General features: G+C 40.7%; 1 protein-coding gene and 1 non-coding gene across 2 annotated transcripts; both read right to left on the bottom strand.

Annotated features, from left to right (window-relative positions):
- Window positions 1–3021: 3021 nt before the first annotated feature.
- On the bottom strand, window positions 3022–3115 carry TRNAI-UAU (transfer RNA isoleucine (anticodon UAU)). The gene is made up of 2 exons: window positions 3078–3115; window positions 3022–3057 (listed from the first exon to the last, which is right to left on the bottom strand). It is a non-coding gene; the product is annotated as a tRNA-Ile (tRNA).
- Window positions 3116–8209: 5094 nt separating this feature from the next.
- On the bottom strand, window positions 8210–16197 carry GPX5 (glutathione peroxidase 5). Its single transcript, XM_055407167.1, has 5 exons — window positions 16117–16197; window positions 13144–13297; window positions 10096–10213; window positions 9516–9615; window positions 8210–8416 (listed from the first exon to the last, which is right to left on the bottom strand). The coding sequence occupies exons 1-5, from the start codon at window positions 16195–16197 to the stop codon at window positions 8210–8212; spliced, it is 660 nt and encodes a 219-aa protein (XP_055263142.1).
- Window positions 16198–19718: the final 3521 nt, after the last annotated feature.

Genomic DNA, 19718 nt, shown 5'->3' on the forward strand with positions numbered 1-19718 from the left:
AGGTGTGGGGATTGCGAAGAGTGACAGTCCTGGTCTTTTGGACCCTCTTCCAGGGGGTTGGGTGGACCCAGTGAGTGAGCTGGGTGCCACAAGGCACGAATGTCAAGGAATTCTGCTCTCCTCGTCCGGCGGTGTCTGGACGTCTCTTAGAGTACGACTCTTCCGTTGGTTTTCAGGTGCCGCTCTGTACTTTGACGCTGAAAATGTTGAGATTTGCTTTTTGGAAGGCAGTTTAAATGGCGCCCCCTTTCGACAGGAAACTCGCCACATTTTAGAGCAGCTGGCTCCTGATTCACGTGGATGCCACCTGAGAGGCGCACCGTCTTTCTGTGGGTTCTCAGAGACCAGCTGTGTGTTCTCCCACGCGTTGCGGGATGAATTAGTTGAACGTTAAGCGGTATCTGAGGAGCCAGGGTTAAAACAGAAACCTGGTACCATGAGAAGAAACCAGTCAGGCAAATTATAATGAAGAGGGAGCAGCTTCTGCACAAGTGGAAAGAACGTGGTCAAATACATTTGAATATTTAGGTGTAATGGACACATTCATAGAACAATATGACGGTTCAAATTAGATTCAAGTAGGAAATTTTAAATGGTCTTAAACTATGAAATATTTTGAATTAGTTGTCAAGTCTTCCTACTGAGAAAATTACATGGCCTTCTGTTTACTATGTACTTCTTTAAAACATTCAAAGAAGAAATAAGTCTAACCAGACACAGCTCTTCCACAGTATAGCAAAGAGAGAAAGGAAAAAAAAAAAAAACCCACAACTGCTTATGCCGAATGCTGTAATGATTTTTTTCCCGTGAGTGTACTTCTTTAACAGTTTTATCGAGGCATACTTTTCTTAAACTGCATGTATTTAAACTTATAGTTTGACATATGTATAACTCATGAAACCACCACCACAAAAGAGATAATGAACACAGACACCATCCTCAAACGTTTCCTCAGGCCCTTTTGTAATATGTTCATCTGTTGCTGGATTTTGTTAGCATTTTGTTAAGAATTTTTATGTACATGTTTATAAGAGATAATGATCTGTAGTTTTCTTATCTCATGATGTCTTTGTTTGACTTCAGCATCAGGGTAATAATGGCTTCCTTTTCCAATTTTTATAAGAGTTTGTAAAGAATTAATATCAATTTTTTTTAAATGGTAGAATTTAGCAGTAGAGATGTATAGACTTGGGCTTTTCTTTATGGGTAATTTTACTCACTAAATCAATCTGTTTGCTTGTTATGGATTCTAATTCCATGCTAAATGCTTTTGTCAGTCATCTACATCTTTGTAACAAACCTCACCCAAATTTTGTGGGTGACTTAAAGCAACATTTAGTTTCCAATTCTGCAGGTCAGTTATTGGGCTGTGCTCAACTAGGCAATTCTTTTGCTGGTTTTGCTTGTGGTCACTCACTGATTGCAGTTATCTGGCAGCCTGACTGGGACTAGATGGTCCAAAATGTTCCCACTCACTGTCTGGAGTGTTATCTGGAATGGCTGGGATGACTGGGACTCTCTCTTCACATGATATTCCATCCTTCAGGAAGTTAGGTGGGATTTCATCACATGATGTCTCAGGGTCCCAATATGGCAAGAGGAGAAGTTATAAGACTCTTGAACCCTAGTATTGAAATTCCCACAACCTCACTCCCACAACATCATTACCACAGCATTCTATTGGCCAAATCACAAGGTCAGCTCACATACAAGGAGGGAAATAGACTCCACCTCTTGATGGCAGCTGCTGCACAATCATATTCCAAAGGGACATACATAGTGGGAATTTGTGACAGGACTTGGTGACTGAACAACAACAATCAATCAATCAAACAATGATTTGTTACCTCATTTAACACTAAAAACAACACCGTGAATAGCCACTATTGATATATTTTGGTAAGTAAATCATCTGTTATCACTTCTCTACCAGAGTCCCTTATACTGCAAGGAGATCCAACCAGTCCATTCTAAGGGAGATCAATCCTGGATGTTCATTGGATGGACTGATGCTAAAGCTGAAACTGCAATACTTTGGCCACCTCATGCGACGAGTTGACTCACTGGAAAAGACTCTGATGCTGGGAAAGGTTGGGGGCGGGAGGAGAAGGGGACGACGGAGAATGAGATGGCTGGATGGCATCACCGACTCTGTGGACATGAGTTTGAGTGTACTCCGGGAGTTGGTGATGGACAGGGAGGCCTGGCGTGCTGTGATTCATGGGGTCGCAAAGAGTCGGACACGACTGAGCGACTGAACTGACTGACTGACTGACCAGTGTTAATCTGAATTGGTCTGTGAACCTTGTTTTGAACCCACGTTTACCTGGTGGGCAGCTCAGAGTGGGGCCAGGGAGAATGTAAGCACTCCAAAATGTAGCAGCAGCTGAAAAAGTGCTGAGCAGTTGAACACGTGCAATTGTAAATTTTTGTAAAGCCAGAGAGCTCCATGTCCTTGTCTCAGGATGACTCTGATAACGTTTAAGATCGAGAGGGTGAGATTAAGTGACCCACACACAGACTTCTGGTTCAACTCCCTTTCTGAGACTGAGTTCCTGAGTGTCTGATATATCTAATGGACTTATAAAGAGTAATAAGCACCTTAGAGGAAGCCCCGATGAGTGGAGAAACTGAGGAAAGCGGGTTAAAATACAGGAAAATTTCCACTGAGATACGTTTAAAAACCAAGATCGTCCACATTTCACATAGTTGACAAGTCAGACGTAGTGTATTACTGTGAAACAGTCTTGGTAAGAGAGAAAAGTTAAATTGCCAAAGTGTCGGAAGAAGGAAGGCACCGAAATCAGTGGGATGGTACTTAAACCATGCACGACTGTAAACAGAGAATTTTAAGACAAACCACAACCAAGCTCTAGTATGTAAATCCCAACCGTTGATCTCTTTGTGGGGACCTCAAATTTAACCTGTCTCATATGGCTAGTCTATGGGGTCGCACTGAGTCAGACACGACTGAAGCGACTTAGCAGCAGCAGCAGTAGCAGGCTAGAGAGTTGTAAAATTTGCTCCAGGTGAGGCTCGAACTCACAACCTCGGCATTGCTCACAAGCGTACTGTCTTATAAGTACCGCGCGCTAACCGATTGCGCCACTGGAGCTCTGTTAGGTAAAGGTTTGGGGAGGTGTAAGTGAATATACTTTCACAGATGAAGACTTGTTTAAGGTAGTCAATATTATGAATAAAATGGCGCCTTCTGATATGGGATTTTCTCTTTGAATCTGATATGTGATTCACAGCAGCAGTCTTTGATCAGTTGGTATCAGCCAATCTGCCGCCGTTTTCCCCATTGTACAGAGATGCAGCCGCGGTTGAGCGTCGCAGTCATCTCCATCTTGATTTCCGTTCATATTCCCATGGCTTCTCTAAATTCAGACTTATTTGAAAGCATTTGAATGGAAAAAGAAAATCACATTGGTTCCATGAAGGCAGGAAGCTTTCCACTCAGAAGTGTGTACTCCATCTGTAAGACCACAGTGCATTTTCATTGCTTCCGAATTCCCGGGGACTTTCATCTCAGCGGGTCTACTTTCTTGCATCACCTCTGTCTCGGCTCTGCCCTACGCTCGGCCGACTTTCCCTCTGCTTCAGATGCCACCTGTTCCCCCCCCCCGACTCAGTCACTGTTTTTTAACTTAACAATGTTAAAATACTTTGCTATCCTGAAACATTCAGAGAGCTAATATTTCCTTTAGAAAAAGCACTGTTTTAAATGTACTAAGTTTAAATAAACTATATTAAATGCAATACAGACTAAGGGAATGCAGAAAAAACAAAAAGGTGGTAACTTTAAAATTTTCTGAAGTCTCATACTCAGAGAAATATAGTGTTTATATCTGTGGTTCATCTCAAGCTTTTTTCATTCTAGTTATACATTTTGGGACAAAAGAAACTTCCACCAGATGGATCCATGGCCTGAGTGGACACACTGTGAACCAGACCTGAACCACAACTCCACTTGTTACCGGACCCCCATTACCTCCATTTTAACAGAGGGGCCATGATGACACTTTGGGTCTTCCCATATCAATATTCACTGGGACCTTGTTTCCAACAGTCCTTGAAATTTGAGGGTTTTAATCTTTATTGAGTCTGTGATTGTTGAGTAAGTGGTTATAAGTCCATTTAGGAAAGAAATGGGGGAATTATATTCTATATATTTTCAGTGGCACGGCAGGGTTCTCAGGACTTGGCTTCTCCTTTAATCCAAGAGGTCAGATCTGAAAACTGGTTTAAGATCAGAAACTGGGCAAGGTATTGTTATTTTATTTTTAACTGGGGCAGCTACCCTCAGTCTTCTGATTATCCTTGATTTCTTCTGTATAGACAGTACGCTTGTTGACTGCCCATCTATTTTGTTTCTAGGGATGCTGTATTTTATTAACCATCTCAACACTCTACAAAGTTGGCTACCTCTCTGAAATTGTCTTTCATTACAGTAATTTTGCCCACCCACACCTGGCTCATACACATGCACACACTGACCAGATTCTGACCAGTTGAATGCTGCTATTTCTGGCCTGAATTGTTTCAAGATCCTATAATTCCCATTGCTGTCAGTGAAGCCACTTCTATAGCAGAATCTCGTATCACCAGGGCAGGGCCAATAGAGGACGCTCACCATGGAACTTCTTAGTAATGGTAGTGTCCCTCTTCCATCACATGCCTTCCCCCACCCCCAAACAGAATATCCTTTGGCTCTCCTGTTACCCATTCATCTAGTGGGTTTTCCAATATTACATGATAAATCCACTCTAGCATGTCCACTTCTTTGAGTTTTTGATCCCTCTTTCTGCCATCAATCTCAAGAGTCCTGGCATTCTTACCACATTTAGTGAGAGCTTGGCATCTGGTCCCATCAGTTCATGGGAAATAGATGGGGAAACAGTGGAAACAGTGTTAGACTTTATTTTGGGGGGCTCCAAAATCACTGTGGATGCTGAAGGAAAGTTATGACCAACCTAGATAGCATATTAAAAAGCAGAGACATTACTTTGCCAACAAAGGTCTGTCTAGTCAAGGCTGTGGTTTTTCCAGTGGTCATGTATGGATGTGAGAGTTGGACTGTGAAGAAAGCTGATCGCCAAAGAATTGATGCTTTTGAACTGTGGTGCTGGAGAAGACTCTTGAGAGTCCCTTGGACTGCAAGGAGATCCATCCAGTCCATTCTAAAGGAGATCGATCCTGGGTGTTCATTGGAAGGACTGATGCTAAAGCTGAAACTCCAATACTTTGGCCACCTCATGCGAAGAGTTGACTCATTGGAAAAGAGTCTGATGCTGGGAAGGATTGGGGGCAGGAGGAGAAGGGGACGACAGAGAATGAGATGGCTGGATGGCATCACCAACTCGATGGACATGAGTTTGAGTGAACTGCGGGAGTTGGTGATGGACAGGGAGGCCTGGCGTGCTGTGATTCATGGGGTCGCAAAGAGTCGGTCATGACTGAGCGACTGAACTGAACTGAACTTTGCTTTTTTAAGCAGGAGAATCCTAACAGTACCTTGAGTTCTTGCCAGCATATAAAATTCTGTACTTTGGGAGAATGCTCTAGTATCAGCGTATTCTACATCAACTAACTTTGCATTCTACTCTCCTTGATCCAGAACACTTAGAATTTAGTTGTGTATGGAAGGATGCTGAATGGGTGGCAGAGGTACATGTTTGGCAGAGGAGAGATCTCTGCATTGTCTTCAAGGAAGAAGGACTAACCAACCCTTGAAAAGGAGGATTGGGCTACTTCTAAAAAGTTCAAAGGATCTTGGGAAATCTGGAGATTTAGATGTTCTAATGCATCCCCTGGAGAAGGAAATGGCAGTTCACTCCAGTATTCTTGCCTGGGAAGTCCCATAGACCGAGGAACCATCCATGGGGTCGCAAAGAGTCGAACATGACTTAGTGACTCAATAGCAACAACAATGCATCCCACCAGATGTCTCCATCCAATGTCTCAATATTCTGTTCTTTTCCAATTGAGGCCTACTTTGGAGTCCTACTATTCCTGTGATTAAATCTTGGAGCTGAACCTTAGCTTTTCATGCCCTTGAGTTGCAGGATATGAGAGTTTTTTAATACCCTCCTATGGAGACTTTGGCTTTCACATTAGCCTCTACTTGATGGGCTTCCTTTGTGACTCAGCTGGTAAAAGAATCTGCTTGCAATGTGGGAGACCTGGGTTCAATCCCTCGGTTGGGAAGATTCCCCTGGAGAAGGAAAAGGCTACCCACTCCATTATTCTGGCCTGGGTCCCAGAAAGTTGGACACAACTGAGTGAATTTCACTTTATTTGATGAGATATCATCCTCAGCATTTAATCATCTCTCTCCAAGGCATCAATTTCTTCTACTGAAGAATTCTATTCCATTATTATTACCATCTCTCCCATATTTATCAAGCACCTGATACATCACATCTGCTTTTGCATATCCACCAGCATCTCAATTCAGGTTGGGTGAAAGTTTTAAAAATTGTTACTTTTGCCAGTGGCTGTTTGTGTTCCACCAATCCTTTACTGCCAACCAGATGGATAACCCAGCTTCAAAAATCTCATTTTAGGGACTTCCCTGGCAGTCCAGTGGTTAAGACACTGCACTTTCACTTCAAGGGCATGGGTTCCATCCCTGGTCAGGGAATTAATATCCCCACTTGCTGCATGGTTGTGGCAAAAAAAAAAAAAAAAAAAACCGAAAAACTCATTTTAGCATTTTCTTTCTCAGATACTTTTGGTACCAACTACTGCATTTTGTGTTCCCTGGAAAGACTCCAATATAGGAATTTGCATTCAGAAACTTTACTGGGGCACTATCTCAGGGTGAACACCTGAGAAGCAATGAAGAATCAAAATTTGTCAGAGGAAAAAACTGGGCTACAGTGCAAATGCAAAAGGGCATTTGCCTACTCCTGGGGGGTCTCCACCACTTGAATGGGCCCTTTAGATGTGTCCCAAGTTGAGAAGTCAGATCTTGGCTGTTACACCTCTCATAGACCAATAATTGGATATAGGCTGCCCTCGGAAATGAAATGTGACCTTGACCTGAGACAGTTCCTAAGGAGGGATGATAGTTGAGAGTCATCAAGTAACAACCTTCCAAGGATCTAGGAAGGTAAATCTTCTATCCAAAGGGTCCAGGTATTTAGTCAATACACCATCTGTGACAGTCACAGTGAGGAAAACGAGAGAGAGAAAATGAGTTTGAGCTCCGGATAGGATTTGAAAACCACCACAGTGATTCCAGATGCTGTAGGAAACATTTTATTGGAGATAGTTGCAGGGCTGGTTCTGAAGCTTAGGGTTCTAGGGTTGAGAAGGGAAAGCCTATCTTTCAAAGGATGCTCTGCCCAAGATCAGACATAGGAAAGTTTTTGTAGGGTATGAATTAGAAAGAGACTCTGACTGCCACCATCATGGAGATACTCTTCGCTTCATGTGAGTCGATTTCTTGCTCCCACTCTATCTAGGGCTCCTACAAAAGAGTGACAGATCAGTGGAGGCAGGGATGGGTGGAGTGTCATGGAAAAAGACTGATCTGAAAATATTTGGAAATTGACTTTACATGTTTCTTCTAGGGGAAGACAAATGTTATGAAGTAGAACTTGAATTGTATGGCTATCCACTACATTGTCAATTCTACACATTTAGGGTAGAGAGAGAAGGAAGACTCAGAATATATAGGAACATTCTTTTTCAGGATATCATGGCAAATTGACCTATCCTCATGGATGAATGACTTTCCTTTGATATATATATATATGTGTGTGTGTGTGTAGATATATATATCTATACATATATACTGTGCTTAGTCACTCAGTCATATCTGACTCTTTGCGACTCCATAGACTGCAACCTGCCAGGCTCCTCTGTCCATGGGGATTCTCCAGGTAAGAATACTGGAGTGGGTTGCCATGCCCTCCCCTAGGGATATATATATATATATATATGCTTTATTAAACTTGTAACAGATAGCTGAGGGTTTAGGGTTTTCATTCTTTTCTCTTACCCACATACTCCTGCAGAGGGAAATAGGAGTAGCCTTCTGAACATAAATCTACTTGATAGAGAGTGGGAATTTTGGCACTATAGAGGTGATTTAGTCAAGTGGAGGGCATTTAGGAAGAGAACGTAGAGAAAAGATTTTTTTTTTAAACAGGTCTTCAGGTAAAGAAGCAGGATGGCTCCTGCCCCCAGGTAGATCTTCTTATTTGGTTTTGAACTGTTTCATGTATGCCAGAATATCTGACTTGACTGTACTGACTGGAGTCCGATGAAACCAGCGCATGACAGGGACGCCATCAGGTCCCACCAGGAACTTTTCAAAATTCCAGCGGATGTCATGGACCATGATGGGTTCCCAGGATATATGTTTGATTGAGCCCATAATCTCAGAAGGGTGAGGACAGGATTGCTGCAGCAGAGAGATTAAAAAGAGAAATGATGGAATCATTTCTGCTCATGGATGATCCAGGCTATTTTCACCCACAGATAATCCACTTCCTCTTATGTTGAGATATTTTCATTTCCTATGATTCTTAATATATTCTCTGAATCACAACCATGCTAACTACCAAGAAAGTTGTAGATATTATAGCAAAAGTCTATTCCTTCTTTCTGTTTCTCCCTGTGACCCCATCACAAAATTTTATTCCTATGAATGAGATATGTCATCTCTCTAGCTTTCAATTTCCTTTTCTGCAAAGGGAATAGATTAGAATGTGGTTTCCTAGATCTTGATGCTCCATGGGCCAGTCATCTTTTGAAAATACCTTTTGGGGGCCAAAATGGAGTTCCAATATTTTGTTTTGAAAAATAAGAGAAACATTTTAAAACACTATTACTTCATTTAGTTTTAAAGATAATTATAAGAATAAATTACATATGTGTCCTAATCTTAGAATAGAGGGCAGCTCTGTAAATCAGTTGATGTTTATGAAACCCTCCTTACATTGCCCTGTTTTTACAGTTTACTGAGCATATATATAAAAATCTCAACATGGGTCAACCTTGGCAGCATTTAAGAACACTGAACTCTGATGATCTTTAAGGGCCCTTCTCAGCTCTTACGTTCTCTGTATCTAAGAGCCAGTGTTTCATAAAAGGCACTTATTGCATTGTATTACATCTGCCATTTTTTTTGTGTGTGTGTTCTCCAGTATGAACTCATCAAGGAACAGGGACTGCATCTGTTCATTTTTATACCCTTATTGTTTAGCAAACTGCCTTATAGATAGCAGGCACTCAACAAATGTTCCTTGAATGAATGAATGTCAATGAACAAAAGAGAGTGGTCCCAGTGAAAGATTGCAGTCTACATAATGCTTTGTACCACAAAGCCAGAGCATCACACATACTAACAAATTTAACCCTAGTCCCTATGCTTATAAGGAGATCTCTTCCAAAGAGTCCAACCCCTCCTCCAGGCAGGAGCCCTTGCGTCCATTTCTACCACACCAACTCTACGTTAGGAATATTAAGGAGGAAGAAGCTTAGGTCAGTAATTAACTCACCTTTAAGAAGGTGAAGACTTTCTGCTCTGTTTCACCATTCACATCCCCTTTCTCAAACAGCTGGAAATTAGGTACGTATCCTCCTCCTGGACGGACATACCTGCAATGAACCATAATGTTCCCAGGAAGCTCCAGAATATACGAGAGAAAATTATAATAGGGTACTAGGATTTGAGGTTACAAAAAAGGGGAAACAGATGTGGAGATATAGAAAACAGGGCTGGGAAGGGAAAATAAGACCATTGTTAAACTTTGGGCTCCCTGACACTTTATTTTTCTCTATTCCACAAGCTGTCACTGTCTCCCATCTGTATTGTTTCTGTACCAGCAACACCAGGAGCTATTTCTGTGCTCCCACTCCTCCACCATCCATCCAGGTCTCACTTCCCAGGAAAGGGGAGAGTCTCTCTGACACTGCCAGACTCACATCAGTGGAGGCCAAAGTTAAAATCAGTTAGTAGATGCCCCAAACCTATTAACCCACTGCCCATCCTGGAAGTCCCCAACATGGAAGTGCCTCTGGAAATGGAGGAAAGGTAGACAGAGATAGACCTCTATAGGGTATTAAGCAGGCACTTACTTCAGTCCTGGAAGAATTTCTGAGTTTTCTCCTGGTTCTTGTTTTCCGAATTGGTTACAGGGAAATCCCAGCACAACTAGGCCAAAGGGCTTCAGTTCCTCCTGTAGTGAATTCAGTTCTATGGGTAGAGAATGGACAATGTGGTGGCCTGGCCAGAGAGCCTGCCTTGTGTATACAGACAAAGTGATCCTTGAAAATATCCATTTTACAGAGGAAAAAACAGAGGTCCAGGAAAAGGGGAAAAATATCTAAGTCAGAAAGACTGTTCATGGCAGGGCTGAAATGAGATAACTAGAACTCCAGACATGTATGCAAAAACCCTTTGTTATATATAGTGCAGTATTTCCCAAATCTGCAGCACATCAGAATCAGATGGGATTTTTCCTTAAAAATAGGGACGCCCAGATTCCTTTCCAGAAGTTCTTCTGGTTACATTATTCTGAGGTGGCTCCCCAGTCATCTTTATTTTACTAAAGCTCACCAGATCATTGCTGGTGGGATTGTAAAATGGTATAACTATTATGGAAAATAATTAGGAGGTTTCTTAAACAATTAAAAATAGAACTACCATAAAGCAGCAGTCCCAATTCTGGGCATATATGCATAAGAACTGAAAACAGAGTCTCAAAGAGATATTTGCACACCCATGTTCATAGGAGCACTATACATAAAAATCAAGAGGTGAAAGCAACCCGAATGTCCATTGATGGATGAATCCATAAACAAAATGTGGTATATCCATATACAATGGAATACTATTCAGTCTTAAAATGGAAGGAAATTTTGTCACATGCTACAACATGAATTAATCTTTATGCTAAGGGAAATAAACTAGTCATGAAAAGACAAATATAGCAGGCAAGACAAATACATGTGGTATCTAAAGTAGTCAGATTTATAGAAACAGAAGGTAGAAGAGTGGTTACCAAAGGCTGGGGGAAAGGAGAAAGGGGAGCTGTTATTTAATGGATACAGAGTTTCAGTTTTGCAAGATAGAAAAGTTCTAGAGATTTGTTTCACAACAATGAATATTTTTAACACTGCTGAACAGTCTTCTTAAAAATGGTTAAGATGGTAAATTTTATATTTTGTCTTTATGTATCACAACTTAAAAATGAAAATTTTAATTTAATTTTAATTTTAAACAAAACCACATTTAAACATCACTGACCATCAGTTTGCCTTCCCTGATTGGTTAATTGGTAGATAGAATCTTTTTTTTTTTTTTAAAGGAAAAGACACGCACAATGAGAATGGACTTCTCTTCACAAGCTAGTTCACCCTAGGTGGAGTGGGGGTAAGAACCAGAGAAATTTCAAGTTGAGCTTTCTAGTGTTCTTTAACAATCTTCAGGATGTTAAAGATGCATCTACCTAAAAACCCTCACTGATATACCAAAACACAAGCTTCCAATTGCCTTCTTCCCCAAGTTTTTCAGTTTGCTTCCCCAGACTTTTATAATCATCTTTTTCACCCTTTGTGAGCCAGACATCTTCAGTTCCATAACAAACACTAACCAGTCCCTAACTGAACAGTCTGCTCAGGCAACAGCATCAACTGATATCTCCTCTGAGTCCTTTTATTTATATTTTCTGCAATATAAGATTGCTTTCCAATTTCACATGGTTCCTGAGTACTTTTCCCCACATCCTCCCCACCTCTTGTCTTTAGTCACTATAGATAATAACTCCTCTAGGAAACAGACTATTAATTAGGAAACCTGTCTTCCAGTTCTTGAGAAACTATTCCCCAGTTCTCGCACCTATTACATACAGAGTTGGAACTGAATAAATTGATTTTTAAAATCCCTATAAACTGGCAAAATGAAGTATGGTCCAATAGAATATTATTCAGTCTTAAAACAGTGGGAGGAAATGATCCGAACTCCAAGGTATCTTATTAATTTAAAAAGGCAAATTGGCAGGTTGTATTTATTACTTGTTTAGAGAAGGAAATGGCAACCCACTCCAGTATTCTTGCCTGGAGAATCCCATTGACTGGGGAGCCTGGCAGGTACAGTCCATGAGTCAAAAAGAGTCAGACATGACTGAGTGACTGTCATCATCATCATTTATTATATGTCATCAATTGGTAGAAAAGTAAAAGAAAAGAATACATATGTATTTTGTAAACACAATAATACTGGTCATCAGAAGGGAAGGGAAAGAGATGAAAAGACTTTTTACTCTAAACTTTTTTATTCCTTTAATTTTGAGCCTTGTGAATATAGTTCAGTTTAGTTCAGTACCTATTCAAAATATAATAATGAAAAACTTAAAAATGAAGTTCTTATTAGTTCAAATTTAAGAAAGGCATCTATTTCTGATAAAAACTGGTCCTGTTCATTATTTATTGGCTTTCAATCAATATGGCCTAAGATATGAGAAAGATAACATTCTACCCTGAATAATGCACAGAGAGGGGAAAAATCTACACCTAAAGGAGGTGTTGAGGTTGGAGAGGAAGCGTTAGCCTCTCTTACAGTCTCCTCTCTAGCCCTCAGTCCAGTCAAATGTGCTCCAGGTATAAAGCCCTTTTTCCTTTCCCTGTCTTTGTAAGTTATCTGGAAAAGTCTCAAAAACATCAATCCTACCTCCTGTATTTGACAAGAAGACTTGAATCTTCAGAGAGGCTGCTAGCTCTCAAATACACTATTGGTTCTCCTGGAAGTCTCAGGAGCAAAGCAGAGGCGGTACGTAGGAAGGGGTCAGCAAACGCTTTCTGTGAAGGTCCAGATTAGTCATTTCAGATGGCCTCTGGCACCAACACTCATACTACTCAACTCTGCCTTGCAGCATATCAACCACAGACAATCTGCAAATGAATGGTCATGGCTGTGTTCAATAAAACTCTATTTACAAAATTAGGCTGACTGGATTTGCCCTGTGGACCATAGTTTGCTGACTCCTGACATTAGGGAATAAAGTCACTTGATCATGAGTATTTATTTTGATATATAGAATTAAAATTAGAATATAATACCAATATGACTTAAAATATTACAAGCTGGAAAATTAGTCCCAAGGAGATTTGGTTATGAACTCTTACCAGGATATTGAGCTGTCAGACCACAATAGGTGGCCACATTGACAAAAAGGACATGTTTGCCCGCATACTGCTTGAACTGAATGTGTTCCTTTCCATTAAGAGTGAAAGCGTCATAATCATAGATGGTGCCTTTCACATCTTTGTAGCAATCCATCTGAAAGATTTGAAAAAATCATAATTTTAGTAATAAATAATTCCTAATGTCAGTATAATCTTTCAGACCACTCCAAGAACAATACATATATTAACTGAGATCCAGAAAACAAATACGAGTCATCTAATGTGTCAATGACAAGATTGAAACTAGGTCTTGTGACTTGAAAGGCAATGGTCTTTTTGAGGAACAGGCAGTCAAGTCTGTTTATTATCTTTGCAGAGGTAAAATACCAGGAACTGCTTGGATGAATGGAAAAAAGCAGAGATTCATGAGCTGGAATGGGATGGCCTGGAAGTAAGTAGAGTCAAACTGAAAAACATACTCCCTTTCTTGCTTCTCTGAAAATGAACCTACACCTTGTCTCTGGTTGAAGGCATCTTGCCTGGACTCCCTCAGTGAAGGGAAGGTTTATAATTTCCCAAGTATTTCAGGATAGCCTTATTACTTCTTTAACTTTCCCTAGGTCTTCTGACTTCCTCCCCCACTCATCAGCATGGTGGAGTGGAAAGAGCTCTACCTGGGAATTGAAGCTTGCTCTATTGTTAGAGTTCCTTATGATCCTGGGAAGTTCTCATCCTTGGCCCTTAGTTTCCCCACTGGTAAAAATGAAGACATTTGTCTAGATTCCTATTAGATCCTGAAAGGCTTCCAGGTTAACATTCTAGAATCTAATATTACTCCTACCTTGAGTAGTTTTCTCTCAATGCACTCTTACTCATATGGTGGTCTTGTAAGCCAATACTATGAAATTCTAACTTTTTGTAGCTGCCAGGAAAAGAGATGGAGAGCTCAAAAATCCATCAGTAAGCAGGACACTAAACTGTGTCTGGCAGCATCCAACTTATTACACGCCCAACTCCTTACCCGTCATGCTCTAGCTATCTAATACCTACCTTCACCACCAGCTCCATCTACCTTAATCCTTATCCAATCTATGGAACATATTTGAGCAAAGTTCCACATAATAGAAATAAGTTCAGCATGAAATTTTCATTGCCTGTCCTTAGGTTAAATTCCTCTACAGGCAGATCTCATCTTATCTCTCCTCTGTTTTTATCCATGCAGGGTCCATGCAGTACCCAAAATGTGCTGACTCCACAGGGTTCACCAGCACATCCTGATTTCCTTCCCTATATCAGGGAAGCTGCTATAAATGGCTTCTGGAATATAGGGAATGTAAAATCCCAAAGTATGAAAAGAAAGTTAACATCCAAACCACCCAGTCAGAAAAAGGCAGAGAGGTACTGACCAGAGAAAGGAGGGAAGGACATAATCTAACAAGAAAGGTTCATATTAAACTAGGATTAAACTAGACTCCCTGGAAATGCAAGGACTATAAAAGATTTTAGTCAGACACCATCTGCTCCACCTAAAGGAGTGATCCAACACAAAACCAAACCAAACTCTACCACTGATTCTATCCCTAGCACACTTAGCTACTTAGCTTTTACTCTTGGGGAGAGAGGCATTTTCTCTATGCAGGCTTTTGCACCTTTCCCTAAATGCACACACAAATAAACACCAGCAAAACTGAGACATATATAAAGAGAACATTATATCAGAGTATCCATTCCTGTCTCCATTATGCCCGGTTCCCAGCTAAACATTTTTAAGAACTTGCCTTTTTCCTGCCTTTGCTACTGTGATGAAAATTCCTGAAAATCTTGTTGGGTACCAGAATGCATGGCTTTAGACTCTGATCTTGAAGACTCCTCTAGGTCCAGTCCAGCTTACTCCTGATATTCATTGTTATTTCACATTTATTTAAGTCTGTATGATCTGTCTCAAATATCTCCAGACTCAGCCTTTATTAAGCAAGTTCTACAGCCACGGGTCTCCATACCCAAGGAGCCAGCACTGGATAGCTTAAACACTGTATCAACTTTCAAAAATAAGGGAAATGACTCAAGAGGTTATCTAATCAAGAGGAAGGAAGATCTTCCTAGAGTTGCATTTATAGACCACATCATATGCACGATAATTTTTGCTCACCACCACTCCCCCCGACCCCATAACTGGGTGAACAAGTGGGTAGATCCTCTTATACACACATTTATGGTGAGAAAGCAGAGACTAATGGAGGTGAAGTGACTTGTCTAAGGCCAAAAATGATAACTGATTATGTGAATGAGAGTTTGCTTGCCCCTAACTTTTGATTGTTTTCTGCTTCTGGGTCTTCTAGTTTATTGTTGTTCTTTCCTAAACTACCCCTGCCATTGCCATACATACATTTTTATCAATAAGGCAACTTTTAAAATTTTATCAATAAGTCATGAATTGGAAATAGAACTGAGACCAGAATTCAAGACTTCTAACTTCAAATCGAATTGTTTTGGCCTCCAATTATTTTTTTCCATATGTTTTATGTTTCTCTGATAACTCCGATTTTATCCATCCCTAAAACTTCCACATTCGTTTTTCCACCTCTTCATATGTTTCCTGCTTAGCTGTGTCTGAGATGACTGAACTCAAACTTTCCTCCAACCCTGATCCCCACTCTCTCCGATGTAGTGTACAGCCCATGCCTCAGACCCAACTCTGATGCATACTGATGGGTGGCTAGAGGGATGTCCAGGCAACCTCTACCTGGAGAAGAAGGGGAGAAAGGACCACAGTAAAAAGGTTCTCTTGTCCCTACCCATATTCAGCTCAAGAAACACCATAGAAGTGAAGAAGATTTGAGGAGACGCGAAGAAAGGTTTAGAGGGAGGAAGCAGAGGTCAGAGCCTTACAAGAAGGGACGAGGGTGGAATCTTGGAGCAGGACCCAAGACTCCATCTTTGAACCCTGTCCCACCCTCTCTGGAAGTCACTCACCTTGTCTAGACTGGAATTTGTTTGCACAAAGCCGGCTAGGAAAAGGAGGGAAAAAAAAGAGGCCCTTAACTGTACAGTCATGATAGTATCTTCAGATCACTGGTCTGAGAGTCTGAGGTTGTTGGGCACCCAGTAACCTTTTGATACTCTGCCAGGGACTGGCCCAAACCTATGTAGGCCAATCGCAGGGTGGCAAGGATTTCTAGGGCGTGGTAGGGCAAGAGGACATAGAATTCAAACCACATCCTCACCTACACACACCCCCGTGAGCACTCAGCGCTCACTAGTGCGATGAGGACCTGGGACTCACATAAATTCTTGCAGAATTACGAAAAGGTGAGGGCAAGCACTCCACACTCCTTCAAGACTATTGTCTATTTTTTCTGAGTGGATAGCCATATCTAGGTGCAGACGTAGTCCCCCAGACATCTCAGTACAGTCAATGCAAAGACGCATGACATGGATATTCCAAATACTATTCCTAATATTATTATTTGAGCTTAAAAAAAAATCAAAGACTGGATCACATGTGATCTCTCTAAGAGAGTTAGTAGGAAATTGGGCCCGAGGAAGGGAAACATTTTTGCACAATAATATGTTCACTATACATTAAGTGTTTTCACATGTTTATAAGTCAGTAAGAAAAACTAAGCAGCCCAAGAGAAACTTGGGCACCAGACAGTAAACCAAATGGCATCTGTGGTAGGATACAGTGTTCTCCCTTGCCAATAATCAAAGAGGTAGAAACAAGAAAAGTTGCATTCTGCATTTATCAGATTGGCCTAAGTTCAAAGGAATGGAGGTACCAGTCTAGGTGTCAGTCTGGTATAGAAGTCTCTCATACTCCAGGTGAGGGCAGAAAGTAATAGCCACCAACTTTCTGGAGAATAATCTGCCATTTTAAATACAATGCTTTTTTTTAAGTAAGTAACTTAAAAATTCTTTTATTTTGAGATGATTATAAATATATTGGAAGTCGCAAACACTTCTGTTAATCTCCTGGAAGCCCCAGGTCCCAAGAAGGATAATGGAAGTGAGGCTCACGTTCCTCTAAGGATAAAAATGCTTTACCTCTCAACCATCCTAAGAACCCCCATCCATTCAGCAAAAGTTTCTAACCACTGCTCAATAGTATCAGCCAAAATTTTGAATAGATGATTTATGTAACAAGCATTGACCACTTGGAATTGCTGAGTTTCTCACATAAATAACATATATCTAATTCCCACAAACCTCATGGCAGAGGTGCTGACCAATAACTTTCTCCCTCTTATCTACAGTATGGTTTTACTTTCTGGACCTCTAATGCTAAGGTTTGAGTTAATCATACTCCTAAATTCATGATTATTTGTTCTTGCGAGGTCCCCCTCTTGTTTTATATTCATATTCAAACTTCATTGTTTTTTTTTTATTCCCTTCTCCCTATAGGTGAAATATGTTTAATATGCATATTGTTCTTATTCTTGAAACGTTTGTATATTGTATATTACCTCTTTGAAATTTAAAAAATTCTTTTTTAAATTTGGATCTCAGATTTAAAGGGTTGAATTAATCACACTTTTAAATTTATGGCACTATATCATCATTAGGCTGTGCAATGATTCTCTTCTTATATTAATTAAAAACATTTTTTGTCCCCAATCCAATCCCATTTTCCTACCTCTCAGAGAGGAAGAGTGGCAAGGCAACACTTACTACAGACTGGAAAGTTGGCAACCTTTGTCATGTTGCAACAAAACATTTGGTAAAACTGTTGTCTTGGAGGGAAAATGACTAAAACAAGGATTAATGTGTTTCCTAGTGCTGTGGGATTAGAGGGGTGAGTTTAGCAACTAACTGTGCTCTAAGGAGATAACTAACAAAGAGATGTTGAAAAATATTTGGATTAGGTGCAGAGGATCAGATTTGTTTGTCTTTACCACTCTCCCACACTCTTCCTCCTCCCATAGGATTTGCATTGAGAGCTCAGCTTTACTAACTCCCACGTTTATTGAAATGATAAAGTCATCTTTAAAGCAAACTCTGGGAGATGGCGAAGGACAGGGAAGCCTGGCGTGCTGCAGTCCATGGGGTCGCAAAGAGTTGGACATGACTGAGCGGCTGAACAACAGAAGTCTTTCCAGTTCTTACTCTTTTTTAAACAGTCCCAGCCCTCTCTCTTCCCGGTTCACATAAATAGCTGCCTCCCCCTCCTTAAAACTGAAGTCTGAGTAGGGTTTAATTCTTGCTGCTGGTGGAGTCTGGGCATTCATGAATTCTCTTGGAAAACAGAGGCTTTTTGTTATCCCAGATTTCTGATCTCTTCTCAGAGGCCTCTAATCTAGAGGGAGGAGCCCAAAACAATGACTGCTGGCCCAGCTACAGAGCTCCTAAAGCCCTTTAGGGCAGCTATACAGATTTCCTGCTTCTGTGGCACCTTCCCGCCCACAGATTCTCCTGCCTTTGTCCAGTCACAGTTAGCACTGGATTTAGCCCAAGGCAAATGCCCATCATTAATTTAACAGATGAAGGAACTGGTGCTCAGAGAGAAAAATTGACTTATCCCAAGTGGAATTATACCCTGCTTCTTTCCTGCTGTTATAAGTTCCTTACTTTATTTGCTACATTCTCTTTGCTCATCACACAGTAACTAACTCCTAGAGCAGAAGAGAAACGTTTGTCATAATTCTTCCTGAGTGTGCAGATCAGATCAAGGGGCCTAAAATCTCTGCCTTCCCATCTCTGTGTCCCATTGTTTTAGTTTCCCTGGAAATAAGAGTTCCAGTCAGGAGAAGGAAAAGTTTAGGAGCTCAAGCTTAGCAGGCGAGACTACATGAGGGGCACTTCTTGTCGTCGTCTATCTGACTATATCATTTTCGTTCTGGAATGCTGAAGCCATTTCCTATTTGTCTTCCTTCTTCTGAGTTCTTCCCCTTCAATGCTTTTTTCCTCTTCCCTCTGCTGCCACTGGAGCTGCTGAACTCTTGTCTCATGATATCCCTCCACCGATAGTGAGCCAATGAGGCTAACAATTTGTTATAGAATCAAATCCAGAATCCCCAGCATGGTATCCAAATTTCTCCTGTGATCTCAGCCTCCTTCTCAGTCTTCACTCTCAATAATCTCAGCCTTCAGACAAGCTAAATCCTCTCCATTCCCTGAAACATATCTCTTGGGATTTAAGTTCTTGATCTTGGAGGCCAATTACTCGGGGATTTCACGTTCCTTGTCCCAAATTATCTATATATTTATTTCCATTGAAAGATCAAGAAAGCAAATTCATTAGTTTTTACCAAACAAGGTTTTTAGGTAGAAATGTTTAGATCTGAGCCACAGATTAAGTCTGAAAACCAGTCCAGATCCAAATTACACAATAAGATCTCTCTAAATTACTCAATAAGATCTGATTAAAAACAAGTCTCAACAACTGCCTATTTTTCCTAGTCAGACTCCAATATTTCCTTGAGGTAGATTTCTTATGAGGATAACTTATTTGCCAAAGGTCACACAACTACTGAGTGGCCATTTAAAGACTGAAATAAAGCCTTTCAGATTCTCTGTCTTAGCTTGTGTTAATGACTTAATCCTACCTGAAAATCAACACCAAGTTTCTTTTGTTAGTT

Source organism: Moschus berezovskii, chromosome 23 (assembly GCF_049115385.1).
Source record: "Moschus berezovskii isolate FMDL1 chromosome 23, NW_MosBer_1.0, whole genome shotgun sequence".
In the NCBI taxonomy this organism is placed as follows: Eukaryota; Metazoa; Chordata; class Mammalia; order Artiodactyla; family Moschidae; genus Moschus; species Moschus berezovskii.

What these genes read in the sequence shown, in the direction of transcription:
- GPX5 (XM_055407167.1), bottom strand. Translation starts at nt 16,197, where the DNA reads ATGACTGTACAGTTAAGGGCCTCTTTTTTTTCCCTCCTTTTCCTAGCC. An exon ending in TCTGACAGCTCAATATCCTG is followed by an intron (nt 10,214 to 13,143) that starts GTAAGAGTTCAT and finishes CTCTACCCATAG; the next exon opens with AACTGAATTCACTACAGGAG. An exon ending in GAAATTCTTCCAGGACTGAA is followed by an intron (nt 9,616 to 10,095) that starts GTAAGTGCCTGC and finishes GGTTCATTGCAG; the next exon opens with GTATGTCCGTCCAGGAGGAG.